The 12607-nt window shown below is 33.9% G+C and overlaps 2 protein-coding genes across 4 annotated transcripts; both read left to right on the top strand.

The window, feature by feature from the left end:
• Positions 1-2798: 2798 nt before the first annotated feature.
• Positions 2799-8446, top strand: LOC127169286 (phospholipase A2-like). 3 transcript variants are annotated; one of them, XM_051116530.1, is made up of 5 exons: positions 2799-3042; positions 3748-3797; positions 4945-5092; positions 5196-5323; positions 8250-8446. In XM_051116530.1, exons 2-5 carry the CDS (start codon positions 3749-3751, stop codon positions 8444-8446), a joined length of 522 nt encoding a protein of 173 aa, XP_050972487.1. In that variant the 5' UTR covers positions 2799-3042; position 3748. The 3 variants fall into 3 exon arrangements, with proteins under 3 accessions (XP_050972487.1, XP_050972488.1, XP_050972485.1); XM_051116531.1 differs by having other exon boundaries at positions 3745-3797; positions 5059-5092; XM_051116528.1 differs by having other exon boundaries at positions 3745-3797.
• A 362-nt stretch (positions 8447-8808) lies between these two features.
• LOC127169287 (phospholipase A2, minor isoenzyme) lies at positions 8809-12318 on the top strand. Its single transcript, XM_051116532.1, has 4 exons — positions 8809-8929; positions 10182-10332; positions 11892-12025; positions 12138-12318. Exons 1-4 carry the CDS (start codon positions 8881-8883, stop codon positions 12257-12259), a joined length of 456 nt encoding a protein of 151 aa, XP_050972489.1. The 5' UTR covers positions 8809-8880; the 3' UTR covers positions 12260-12318.
• The last annotated feature ends 289 nt before the right edge of the window (positions 12319-12607 follow it).

Raw genomic sequence — 12607 nt, 5'->3', positions numbered from 1 at the left:
CTTTTATATACTAAGGGCAGGGGCGGACTGGCCATCGGGAGCACTGGGAGAATTCCCAGTGGCCTGACAGGCAATTTGGCCTGCTGCCCTTAAATTTTTTTTTTTTTTTAAATGTTGTTTTTGTTGCCTGTCCAATGTACTAAAGTGATTATTTCGGAATAATAAAACTCATTAAACTGCTAGCAGATGTTAGCAGGAGCAGTCAATTACTGTAAAAAATAACAGAAGGACATAATTACAATTGTAAAGAGTAGGAATTTAAAAGAGGAGGAATATTCACATCGCTTTAAAACCTGTTCAGAAGGAGCTAAGGCAGACAACAACACAACACAGCCCTTATGAAAATTAACAATGGTTTTGCTACAATATATAATTTCACCATGGTGTTTGTAGTAAAACTCTGGTTATACAAATGGTAATCCTCCAAAAAAAAAAAAAAAAAAAAAAAAGTTACTGTACGTTTACCATAGACCTAATATTACCATGGTTAATTTTTCTTAGGACAAAACATGACCCATGATAATGCAAAAACAGTTTTCAAGATTTTTCTATAAAGATGTATTGAAGATGTTGTAGGGGAGTGCGGGGGCGAAAGTAACAAGGGACAAAAGTAACAAAGCTATTTTCTCTTATATTTGCTTTCCAAGCTAGGACAGCACATTCAGCACGCAACCCTTGACTGAGAAATATCATGTGATTTCATCATTGTTTCCGGTGGTTAGGTACGGAAAGCAGTTTTCGAATACAATAAGTAAATTATGGAAGCGGTAATTTTTTTTCAAATTAGTAGTTGTGTTTCTCGTTTCATGTGTCACAGTAATGATCAATCCACATGTTATTTAGTGCTGTAATACATAGTGAAGTTTGGCTTTTCAGAGTTTTTCAGTATAGAAGTAAATCGGATTTAAATGTCAGGAGTTCCTGTCGGGACGAATGTAACACTTGTTACTTTTGTCCCCCTACGGGTACAAGTGTTTCTTTTGTCCTGCAACATTTGGGGACTTTCTGTGTCTTAAACATTTATAATAAATGTTTTAATAAATGATGATGTTGTATTATACCAAAGAATATGCCAAGAGTGAGGGTCAGAAAGACAGACAGAGGTCTGATTCAGCCACATGTTCATGAGAGGGCGTTTCTGGACATGAGCCTATCTGTCAGGAATATCAGTCTCAGGGCTGTTGCTACATCGCATTTACCTTAGTCATATTTAGGTTTTAGCCATACCTTAGCTTTTCCATCTGCACCTTTGAATTTGCAGTGTTTTCAGATGTTTTTATGCACATTTTGAATTCATGCATATAAACAACTAGATGGAAACGTGATAGGCCTACTGTTAAATTATGTTGAGAATTTATATTATGCTAATTTAATTTACATATTGTTCTTTATTGTTCGTTCAAAATGTTTTATAAAAATAAGTTGAATAAATAATTTAAACAATACAGGTTTGTACACAGGTTTTGAAACATTTGATGAAACTTAAATTACATTTTTTGCAAAGATTAAGGACAAAATATGTTTGCAGTTACATATTAACATGGTTCTCAAGTTCCGTCTGCTCCATTATTGTTATCCTTAACAATAATGGAGCAGACGGAACTTGAGAACTGTGCATGTGTCTGTATGAGTAAGATGCATAATGTTTTTTTTTTTTCTTTTTTTTCTAATGCAAGGTTTTCTTTGTCACATTTTGTTCAGAGGTAGCCTAATTGAAGGTTCTCTTGCAGATAACGATGGTTTCTGTAAGCAAGTCTATATTACCGAAATCCTACACAGTTATCATGGCAACAGCTTCGGTCAGTGGTAAAATATGATTAGGGTTGCCTGAGACAGTTGTGTGTGTTTTTTGTTATGATGTTACCAGGCAACAATGTTGAAAGTCCTGCTAAGCTGAATTAAATAATTGTGTTTTTTTCATGGGCAATGTTTTTATAGTTTGCAGGAAATCTCTCATCTGCTACAAACCACCCTAGCATGAGCCATGAAAACAAGCTTATCAAAATTAGTTTGAAATCTTATCGAAAAGAACATCTAGTAAAGTATTTGAGAGGTTCAACAAAACAAAAAAAATAGACCTTTTAGATAACTGTTCCCCATAAGACGGTTATGGTTAACATTGCACAATACAAAACTCTGATTACACAATATCCAACAAGACATGGAAGATTCCTATTTGATCTCAGTCAGACTGTTTGCTACTATTATAGTAAAAATTCCAATATGACTGTAAAGTGGGGGGAAAAAAGATTCTAAATGCAAATACATACATTGTGAACTCATTCAACTTAACTAGTGCTAGTGACATTAGACTTGAGAAATGCATTAGGGTCAGTTTTTAAATCAAAAGTGAAGCGTATGGGAAGAAAAAGGAAAATGCCGCCTGTTATTAAAAGGACTCTGCAGTTGCCAGTGGCTTGCCTTAATCTCTTTTACTCTGAGATGTGATGTTCAGTCTTTTTTTTTTTTTTTTTTAGTACGTGACAGGTTTAATGAAGAATGCAAAGTATGTAATGCACCAAACTGGTTGAGAGACTGGTTGACTTTAGTAACAAGCTGCTCACATGTGCAAATAAGAAAAAAAAACCTGACTACAAAAGCAAGGCTGTAAATTCACCAGTTCGCCCGCCCATCCAGTCCTGATGTTTAATGGTAAACAAACTTGGCTTGCTGTCCTCAATGGAGACTCGAACCCGAGGCTTGGCTTTAGCTCAGAGTTCAAACCCCCCCACTGAACTACCTAGAGGGAGAATAACAGAAAAAGAGGAGGAGATGGGGAGGTGGAGGGATGCCGGAAGAATTGTCAATGTGTGCTGCTTATATAGGCTCGTAATGATGAATGACAGGCCTGAATGATTAAGCTCCTCCCGAACCTACGTTTGGAACTTCATTTAAAGAAGAGACAGTGATTTGGTGCAAGTCACCATGATTGGCATAGAGCTTTAACTTGCTACAGAAAAACTGCTACACTGGAAATCTACAGCATTTTTTATTTCTTTATTTATTTTTTTGCTCAAAAGAGGAAGCATTTGGATTTTGGAGGTAAGATACTACAGAAACAGTCACTGTTATATTGACTTTATATTGGCTTTGTCACATTGATTTTAACATTACATTACTGTGATGATAATTTTAGTAATTTATAATAAATGGAATTAAACAAGTTAGAGGAATTTCTTTATAAACTGAGACTGGAAATAAATTAGAATTTATACAACCCTGATTACATTACTGATTACATAACACATAGATGTACACTATTTATATACAGATAAAATACGAAGTAAATGGAGCAGTGGTGTTAAGTATTTATTTGTTAAGTATTTATTTGTTATATTCATGCTCCTGAGGTCTTAATGTGTATTTTGCATCATACAGCGTGGGTATTGATGAGGATTGTCTCATGACTCTTGTTCTTTATGTCATAGTGTTTTACTACATCAAGAGAAAGGTGTGTTAGTTGACATGTGAATCCATCAGCCGTCACACCCAACGAGTCTCAGTTCTCCAGCATGCCTTCATTTATTTAGAAGACATTTTTACAGGGTGACAAGTAATGAACAAAATTTTACAGTACAAGCAATTCATTTAGGGGACAAAAAGAACTGTGCCCGTAGTTAGAGGCAGAACGTCGTAAGGGGTGTGACGTTTAGAAGAATGTTTCATAAGCACAAGACAGTTTGTGAAAAGAGAGTTTGGGAATTACACTGTTATATACAATATGAAGTTATTTTCTTCTCACAGCAGTATGGATGTCTATTGCACACTCTTGATGCTTACTGTGACTCTACCAACATGTAAGTATTGTTAACCATGTTATTAGCTCAGACATACTTAACAATGACATGCTGATACATTACAACTTTTTCTAATTTAATGTGAAATGATTTCATTTAAATTTACACATGATAACATAATCCAAACATCCGTGTTTAATTTCAGAGAGCCCAGATACTGTATATGTACCATCATTCAAAAGTTTGGGGTCTGTGAAATATTTTGTTTTTGTTTCTTTTTTTTTTTTTTTTAAGAAGTCTTTTATGCTCAACAAGGCTGCAAAAATACAGTAAAAATAGTATTATTCTGGAATATTATTACAATTTTAAACAACTGGTTTCTATTTTCATACATTTTAAAAACTAATTTATTTCTGTGACAACAAAGCTGAATTTTTAGCATCACTCCTCCAGTTTTCAATGTCACATGATCCGTCAACAATCATTCTAATATACTGATTTGGTGCTCAAGAACATTTACTATTATTATCCTTTTTAGTGCTGCTTAATATTTTTATGGAAACTGATACATTTTTTCAGTATTCCTTGATGAATAGGAAGTTCAGACAAACAGCATTAACTCGAAATACAAATATTTTGTTTTGTTCTTTTTTTTACCATCAGCTTTTATCAGTGTAATGTATCATTAAAAGTATTAAATTTTACAGACCCCAAACTTTTGAATGGTAGTGTAAATAATGTTACACTGTAAAAAATAAAAAAACACAATTTGTTGAGTCAGCTTAAAATAACTTGTTACCCTGCTGCTTTAAAATTTTAAGTTCAGTCAACTAAAACAAGTTCATTCAACTTGAAATGTTAAGTTGTACTAAGTAACCACTTAGATATTTGTGTTTGCTAAACTTAACAGATGGGTAAGTAACCCAGCTGCCTTAAAATTTTAAGTTGATTCAACTCAAGTTGTCACTTAGTATAATTTAACATTTCAAGTTGAATAAACTTTTTTGAGTTGACTGAACTTAAAATTTTAAGGCAGCCAGGTTACAAATTATTTTAAGTTGACTCAACAAATTGTTTTTTTTTTTTTTTTTTTTTTTTTTTTTTTTTACAGTGTAGCAGTTCGTTCCTGTCAGTAGATTTGTATTATTGCTCAAACTGATTCAACCGCTTTTAGCGCTTGACTTAAACATTAATATCTTTTCTCTAGCACATCTGTACAGCGTAAAAAGCTTGCTACAGTTCAGGGAAATGATTAAATGTGCATTACCGGACAGTTCCCCGCTGTTGGATTTTGCTGACTATGGCTGCTTCTGTGGTTTAGGTGGTACAGGGACGCCTGTTGACCAGCTCGACCAGTTAGTGTGTTTTGTTATTTTCAATCAGAATGTGTTAGTGTTTATCACACAGTGATCATTCTGAATCATTTTGTATTAATGTTCTTTCTCTATTAATTGGTAGGTGTTGTTTTACCCATGATGCCTGCTATGGCAGAGTCCTGACGTACTGCTCATTACTGTTTGACAATCCCTACACAAACTCTTATGACTACAAATGCGATAAGAATACCAAAACAATCACATGTCTGGGTGAGTGAAAATGAACCCCATCTTTTCTGAATCAATCAATGTTGCTGAACGAATCAGTTGAGTGAATGAAGCAGTGACTCAAAATTCCTGACTGAATCACTGATTCAGTGGCTCATTTGTAAAGATAGTACTACTACTAGCGTAACATATAACTGCAGAAAAAGTTTTGGACTAGTAAGGAACCCTGTTTCCGCTACTGAATAAAAATATATATATATATCTAAAAAAAAAAGGTAATTGCGACTTTTATCTGACAATTGCGAGTGCACTTTTTTCTCATAATTTCAGGATATAAACGTACAATTCTGAGAAAAGTCAGAAATGCTAGATATAAGCTTGTAGTTCTGATTTTTTTTTTTCTCAGAATTTCGTGCTATAAATTTGCAGTTGTGAGAAATTTCTTGCAGAATTTGCAAGATATAAACTCAGCATTCTGTCTTTTTTCTCAGAATTGCATGATATAAACTCCCAATTGCAAGTTGGAATTGTGAGATAATGTAACGCCACGCCAGCAGAGGGAGCCCTTGCTCATGGACTGTCTGTTACCGCTCCCTCTGCTGCTTCTTGGGTTACTTCCTGTTTGGTGGCCATTTAAGGAGGCCTATACCAAACAAGCCTGGCGAAGTATTGTTTTGCCTGTGCAGACTCTACAAAGCATTTTTCCTGATTTCATTGCCTTGATTTGTTGTTTCCACGGTTTTGTTTCTTGGTCATAGTTTTTCCTTGTTTCTTTGCCATAGTTTTGTCTAGTTTCATTGCCATAGTTTTTGCCTAGTTTCATAGTCTTGTTTATTTTGCTACTTTGGACTGCTCACTTGGACTTTGACCTTCTGCCTGTTTATTTGGATTATGCTTTTGTCTTGCCTTCGGATTACTGTTTGTTTGGTCATCGACCCTGCCTGTCTTGACTACGCTGTGTTTAATAAAGCTCGCATCTGGATCTAACATGCCTTACTGGAGTCCCGTTACAGATAACTTGCAATTCTGTGTTTTAAAGTCAAAAAGAATAAAAAAAAAAGATATAAACCCACAGTTCTGACTTTTCTTCCTTAGAATTGCGTGACATAAACTCGCAATTACGAGTTCTAAAGTCAGAATTGTGAGATATAAGCTCATAAAATTGCATGATATAAACTTGTAATTCTGTCTTTTTCTCAAAACTGCATGATATAAACTCAGAATTGTGTGCTTTAAGTTTGCGGTTGCGAATTCTAAAGTCTAATTCTAATTTTGAGACTCGCAATTTTGAGAAATTAAGTCAGAATTGCAAGAAATAAACCCGCAGTTCTGACTTTTTTTTTCTCTCCGAATTGCAAGTTTAAGATATAAACTCACGATTCTGAGGGGGAAACAAGACTGATATTTTCTCAGCATTGTGATTTTACGTCTCACCTCTCTGACTTAACTTTGCGTTTCATCACAATTGCGAGATATGAACTCGCAATTATGAAAAAAAAAGTCTGAATTGGAGTTGATATCTCGCAGTTCTGACTTTATTTCTCAGAACTGCAACTTTAAATTCCGAGTTTTTGTTTCTCTCAATTGTGAGTTTATCATGCAATTCTGGCTTTATAACTCACAATTTTTGCGGGTTACAAAGTTAGAATTGCGAAATATGAACTTGTGATAAAGTCAGAATTGTGAGATACAAACCAGCCATTTGGACTTTTTTTCCCTCAGAATTGCGTGAAATAAACTTGCAATTATGAGTTTCAAAGTCAGAATTGCGGGATATAATCTCCTAACTGTGACTTTTTCCTCAGATTTGTGTAATATAAACTCGCAATTGTGAGTTATAAATGAAATATATATGAGTTAAATGAAATAAATGAGTTAAATGAAATCAGATTTCACAAGATATATGTTTGGCATTCTGTCTTTTTTCTCAGAATTGCATGATGTAAACTCACAATTGTGAGTTATAAAGTCAGAATTGTGAGATATAAACCCACAGTTCTGACTTTTTTTCCTCAGAATTGCAATTACGAGTTCTAAAGTCAGAATTGTGAGATATAAGCTCATAGAATTGCATGATATAAACTTGTAATTCTGTCTTTTTCTCAAAATTGCATGATATAAACTCAGAATTGTGTGATTTAAATTTCCGGTTGCGAATTCTAAAGTCAGAATTTCCAGACTCGCAATTTTAAGAAATTAAGTCAGAATTGCAAGAAATAAACCCGCAGTTCTGACTTTTTTTTTCTTTCTCAGAATTGCAAGTTTAAGATATAAACTCACGATTCTGAGGGGGAAACAAGACTAATATTTTCGCAGCATTGCGATTTTACGTCTCACATCACTGACTTTACTTGCAATTTTGTGTTTCATCACAATTGCAAGATATAAACTCGCAATAATGAAAAAAAAGTCTGAATTGGATTTGAAATAGAAACAAGTTTTTGTTTCTATTGTGAGTTTATCATGCAATTCTGGCTTTATAACTCACAATTGCGAGTTTATATCTCACAGTAAAAAAGTCAGAATTAAAAGATGTAAATTTGCAATCGAGAAAAAAAAAAGTTGTAATTAAAAATTTTTTTTAAAAATTGTAAGAATTTTAAATTGCATGAATTTGCGTATACCATTATAAAAAGTCGCAATTACCTTTTTAATTTTTTTATTTGGTGGCAGAAATGACCTTCCATAGTAACCGGTTTCCATTTTCAGACACCTAATTGTTAATTGAAATGAAATGAAAATGTATTAAATATTGCATGTATTTGAACATTAAATTCAGTTAGTTGACTAATTATATGCTTTTTGAGCCACTTAAGTATGACTTAATTTTTAATATAATATTCCCATATTAAATTTAACTTTTTTTGAAAACTACATCTTGTCCCTAAACAGTGTAAATTAATGTTTAAAAATAGAAGTACACTACAATTGCACACTCCTTTACACAACCTCTCCTTTTCTCTTTCAGACAGTAATGATGCGTGCGATATGTTAGTCTGCCAGTGTGACAAGTCTGCAGCGGAGTGTTTTGCTCAATCCCCTTACAACACCTCCAATAATCATCTGTCCTCGAATGTTTGCAGCTCAGCTTCCAGAGAGATCAGCAGCTTTCTCACCGCTCTCACTGCATTCACAGTCACTCTCACACTCCTATACAACAACTAAATACCCTGCAATAAGTGAAATGTGCATGCACTGAACATAACTGTGTTATGAATGCTTTGTTAAGAATCCTTTGTGTGCATACAGCTGTTTTGCATGTACTCAAGCATTTTGCAACTTTTTCCAAGCCGTATGAAGTTCCCATGCTTTTCGAGAAAACTGTATTCTTCTACCAGCTGTGCAAACTGCAAACACATGCTGATGTTCCCAAAGATCAACACGCAGACACACACATAAATGTAGATAAGTGTACATAAATCCACTTAACCTGCACACGTAACAATCTCAGCAACTGTGGGTGCTTTTGTGTGTGCGCGTATGCATTAACATATGCCTGTAATTCACAGTTAGCTTATCAATGTGCCCCGCCCATCAAGGTTATAGACCTATAAGTTATAGGTAATTAGCCACTAACACCTGTTCACCTAGTCTTCACCATGAACACCTTCCTGTCTGTCGTGATCCTGAGTTTGAGTCTGCCCACCTGTGAGTACACTTAAGATAGGTTCTGCTATTTCCCTCTTTATTTTTTTACATTAGTTATTATATTTTATTATGTATGCAAACCAAATATTTAACATATAGTGATACCGAATATAATTTGTGAAACAGCATTTATTTGTTAGTCCAATAACTGAGCTAATAAATACCTTCTGGTTTTGTTGTTCATTTATTAGATCAAATATTGTATGTGAATGTAAATTAAAGGGATACTCAATCCAAAAAAAATTTGTCATCATTTATCCCCAATGATGTTCCAAAAATGTCTCCTGTGCAACACAGAAGACGATATTTTGAGTAGTGCTGTCAAACGATTAATCATAATTAATCACGATTAATCGCATCCAAAATAAAAGTTTTTGTTTACATATACTGTGTATATTTATTATATATATGTAAATACTCGTACATACAGTACATATTTCGAAAATATTTACATGCATTTATTTATATTCATATAATTGACTTTACATATACATATTTTTAATATATAAACATTTTTCTTAAATATATATGTGTATGTGTGTGTTTATATATACATAATAAATATACATAGTACACACACATATTATGTAAACAAAAACTTATTGTGGATGTGATCATGATTAATCACTAAAGAGCACTAATTTTGGTCATTTTGAATGCAATGGGTTCCTTTCTGTGTTCTGTAGAAGTAAGAAAGTCATATAGGTTTCTAACAACATAAGGGTGTTTTCATTTTTGGGGTTAGTATTTTTTTAAACTAGACCTAAAGTCAGAAAACTCTGCATGCTAAAAGGATTGCTGAATGAAATTAGCTTTGAGAACTGCAGAGAGTATGTCTGTAACTTAATGGTGTTGTTGTTGTTGTTTTGCACTTTAATATAATATTTACATATTACATTTTTAAAGTTGTCTTAAATATAATATTTAATATAATAATATAATATTACATATTAAATTGGACTTATTTTTAAAACCTCATCTTGTCCCTAAACTGTGTAAAGTCATGTAAAAATAAAATAAAATAAAATAAAGTGGCATGACTACCAAGGTAGACTGTGATCTGTAAAAACATGGATGCCTATTCAAATTTTATATTTTGTATTTACATTTTGTACTCTGACAGTTTGGCACGTATAGAACAGTTGATAAGAAAGAAGAAATACAGTCTGTTGTTTATATAAGATTTAGATATTATTGCATCATTAGACTGCTAATCAGTTTGAAGTACTGATAAACTATCACTGTTTAACAGTGCTGGCGAGTCCAGACTACCGCTCGCTGTGGCAGTTCAGGGCTATGATCCTCTGTACCATCCCTGACAGCTGGCCTTTACTGGATTACGCAGACTACGGATGCTACTGTGGAAAGGGAGGCTCGGGCACCCCGGTGGATGAACTGGACAGGTAAGATTTAAACCGGTTACAGGCACACTGAATTAATCTTAACCTTAACAGCTTGGCTCATTAAAGGAGAAGTTCACTTCCGGAACAAAATCTTACAGATAGTTTACTCACCCCCTTGTCATCCAAGATGTTCATGTCTTTCTTTCTTTAGTCGTAAAGACATAATGTTTTTTGAGGAAGATATTTCAGGATTTCTCTCCATATAGTGGACTTCTATGGTGTCTGCGAGTTCGAACTTCCAAAATGCAGTTTAAATGCAGCTTTATAGGGCTTTAAACGATCCCAGCCGAGGAAAGAGGGTCTTATGTAGCAAAACTATCAGTTATTTTTTTAAAAAACTGACAATTGATATACATTTTAACCTCAAATGCTTGTCTTGTCTAGCTCTGCGTGAACTCTGTGTATTCCGGTTTTTATGACAGTTAGGGTATGACGAAAAAACTCCCGTCTCATTTTCTCCTCCAACTTCAAAATCACCCTATATCGCTGTTTTACCCTTTTTTGTAAAGGGCATTTGAGCTTCTTTGCACGTTCACTTTGTAAACACTGGATCGGTACTTTTGCAGCAATGTAGAACAATTTTGAAGTTGGAGGAGAAAATGAGATGAAGGTTTTTCGACCTACCCTAACTGTCTTGAACTGGAATACACACAGTTCATGCAGAGCTAGACAAGATGAGCATTTGAGATTAAAAAGTATATAAATTGTAAATTAAAAAAAAAAAAAAAAAAAAACAGATAGTTTTGCTAGATAAGACCCTTCTTCCTCAGCTGGGATCGTTTAGAGCCCTCTGAAGCTGCCTTTTGGAAGTCCAAACTTTGGGGGACCACTGAAGTCCACTATATGGAGAGAAATCCTGACATTTTCTCCTCAAAAAACAATTTTTTTTTACGACTGAAGAAAGAAAGAAAGAAAGAAAGAAAGAAAAAGAAAGACAGAAAAAGAAAGAAAGAAAGAAAGAAAGAAAGAAAAAGAAAGAAATGAACATCTTGGATGACAAGGTTGTGAGTAAATTATTTGTAAATTTTGTTCTGGAAGGGAACTTCTCTTTTAATATTAACTGAGTGACTCATGATTATTAATTAGAGAGTTTGGCCACATTTTTTTACAGCAGCCAGGCAACACAAATGTTTTTTGTTGTTGTTGTTGTTGTTGTTTTTTACTTCATTGGTAAATTGTTTAAAGCATAATTAACTATCTAAAATGTTTTGAGGATTGAGCTCAGATTAAGAAAAAACTATTTGCTTCTTAAATTCAAATTCAAGATATATCTTCCAATCCGTTTTTATTATGAATATTTAATAACGCGTTACAGTCAAGCAAATTTAATCATTACCTTATTAATGAGATTTTGGCACAATAGTAGTGTGAATATTAATTAAGCGGCTCATTTCTATTAATGATGCATCACTGTACCATGTCTCCATAAAGAAATCGGCTACATTTTTTTTTTCACAGCAGCCAAGTAACACAAATATCCTAAAATACAATAATTATTGATCAAAAAGTGAAGGCGACAAACTTTCCAATCATGTCCACTGCATTCTCTATCCATCTAGGTGCTGTGAGGTGCATGATCAATGTTATTCTGACTCGTGGCAACTTGAAGACTGCTGGGGTATCTTAGACAACCCCTACACTGAAATCTACTCATTCTCATGTGACAAACAGGCAATGAAAGTCACCTGCCATGGTAAGATGCTACACTCAGCAGGACAGACTGTAGTAAAGAGTCTATCTGTAAAATCTAAACTGCATCTGGTTTGTGGCACATATTTGGACTTTTGATTTTTTGTTTCTTGCAGCTGACGCGAATCGCCCCTGTGAGATGTTCATCTGTGAATGTGACAGAAAAGCAGCCGAATGCTTTGCACAAGCAGGTTACAACCCAGAGCACGAGCACTATCCTAGTGAAAACTGCCAATAAACTGAAACTCAATAAAGGTTTGAGACTGTTCCTAAAGTCTCATTGAAGATGCAACAGTATATCATGTAACAGTTTATTTTTGTTTATGCCAGTTGATATTTAAATCTTAGCAGACAGATTCTTTAATGGTATATGTAAATTCATGCGATTAAAATTATTACTTTTTTTTTTTTTTTTTTAATTTCAGTTTTTTCACATGTAATCAAAACACATCTTAATTCAGGCAGGTTTCCAAGTCCAATATAAATACTTTGCTAAGGAGTAAAAATCAGGGAATACAGTGGGGTCCAAAAGTCAGAGTTGACATTGGAAATATGGGATTCATAATCTAATTTACACCTGGAAATA

Source organism: Labeo rohita, chromosome 8 (genome assembly GCF_022985175.1).
Source record: "Labeo rohita strain BAU-BD-2019 chromosome 8, IGBB_LRoh.1.0, whole genome shotgun sequence".
Lineage (NCBI taxonomy): Eukaryota > Metazoa > Chordata > Actinopteri > Cypriniformes > Cyprinidae > Labeo > Labeo rohita.
The sequence above is the reverse complement of the archived record's forward strand: the minus strand, read 5'-3'. Positions and strand labels throughout refer to the sequence as shown.

What these genes read in the sequence shown, in the direction of transcription:
- LOC127169286 (XM_051116530.1), top strand. Translation starts at nt 3,749, where the DNA reads ATGGATGTCTATTGCACACTCTTGATGCTTACTGTGACTCTACCAACA. An exon ending in TACTGTGACTCTACCAACAT is followed by an intron (nt 3,798 to 4,944) that starts GTAAGTATTGTT and finishes TCTTTTCTCTAG; the next exon opens with CACATCTGTACAGCGTAAAA. An exon ending in CAAAACAATCACATGTCTGG is followed by an intron (nt 5,324 to 8,249) that starts GTGAGTGAAAAT and finishes TTTCTCTTTCAG; the next exon opens with ACAGTAATGATGCGTGCGAT.
- LOC127169287 (XM_051116532.1), top strand. Translation starts at nt 8,881, where the DNA reads ATGAACACCTTCCTGTCTGTCGTGATCCTGAGTTTGAGTCTGCCCACC. An exon ending in GAGTTTGAGTCTGCCCACCT is followed by an intron (nt 8,930 to 10,181) that starts GTGAGTACACTT and finishes ACTGTTTAACAG; the next exon opens with TGCTGGCGAGTCCAGACTAC. An exon ending in CCGGTGGATGAACTGGACAG is followed by an intron (nt 10,333 to 11,891) that starts GTAAGATTTAAA and finishes CTATCCATCTAG; the next exon opens with GTGCTGTGAGGTGCATGATC.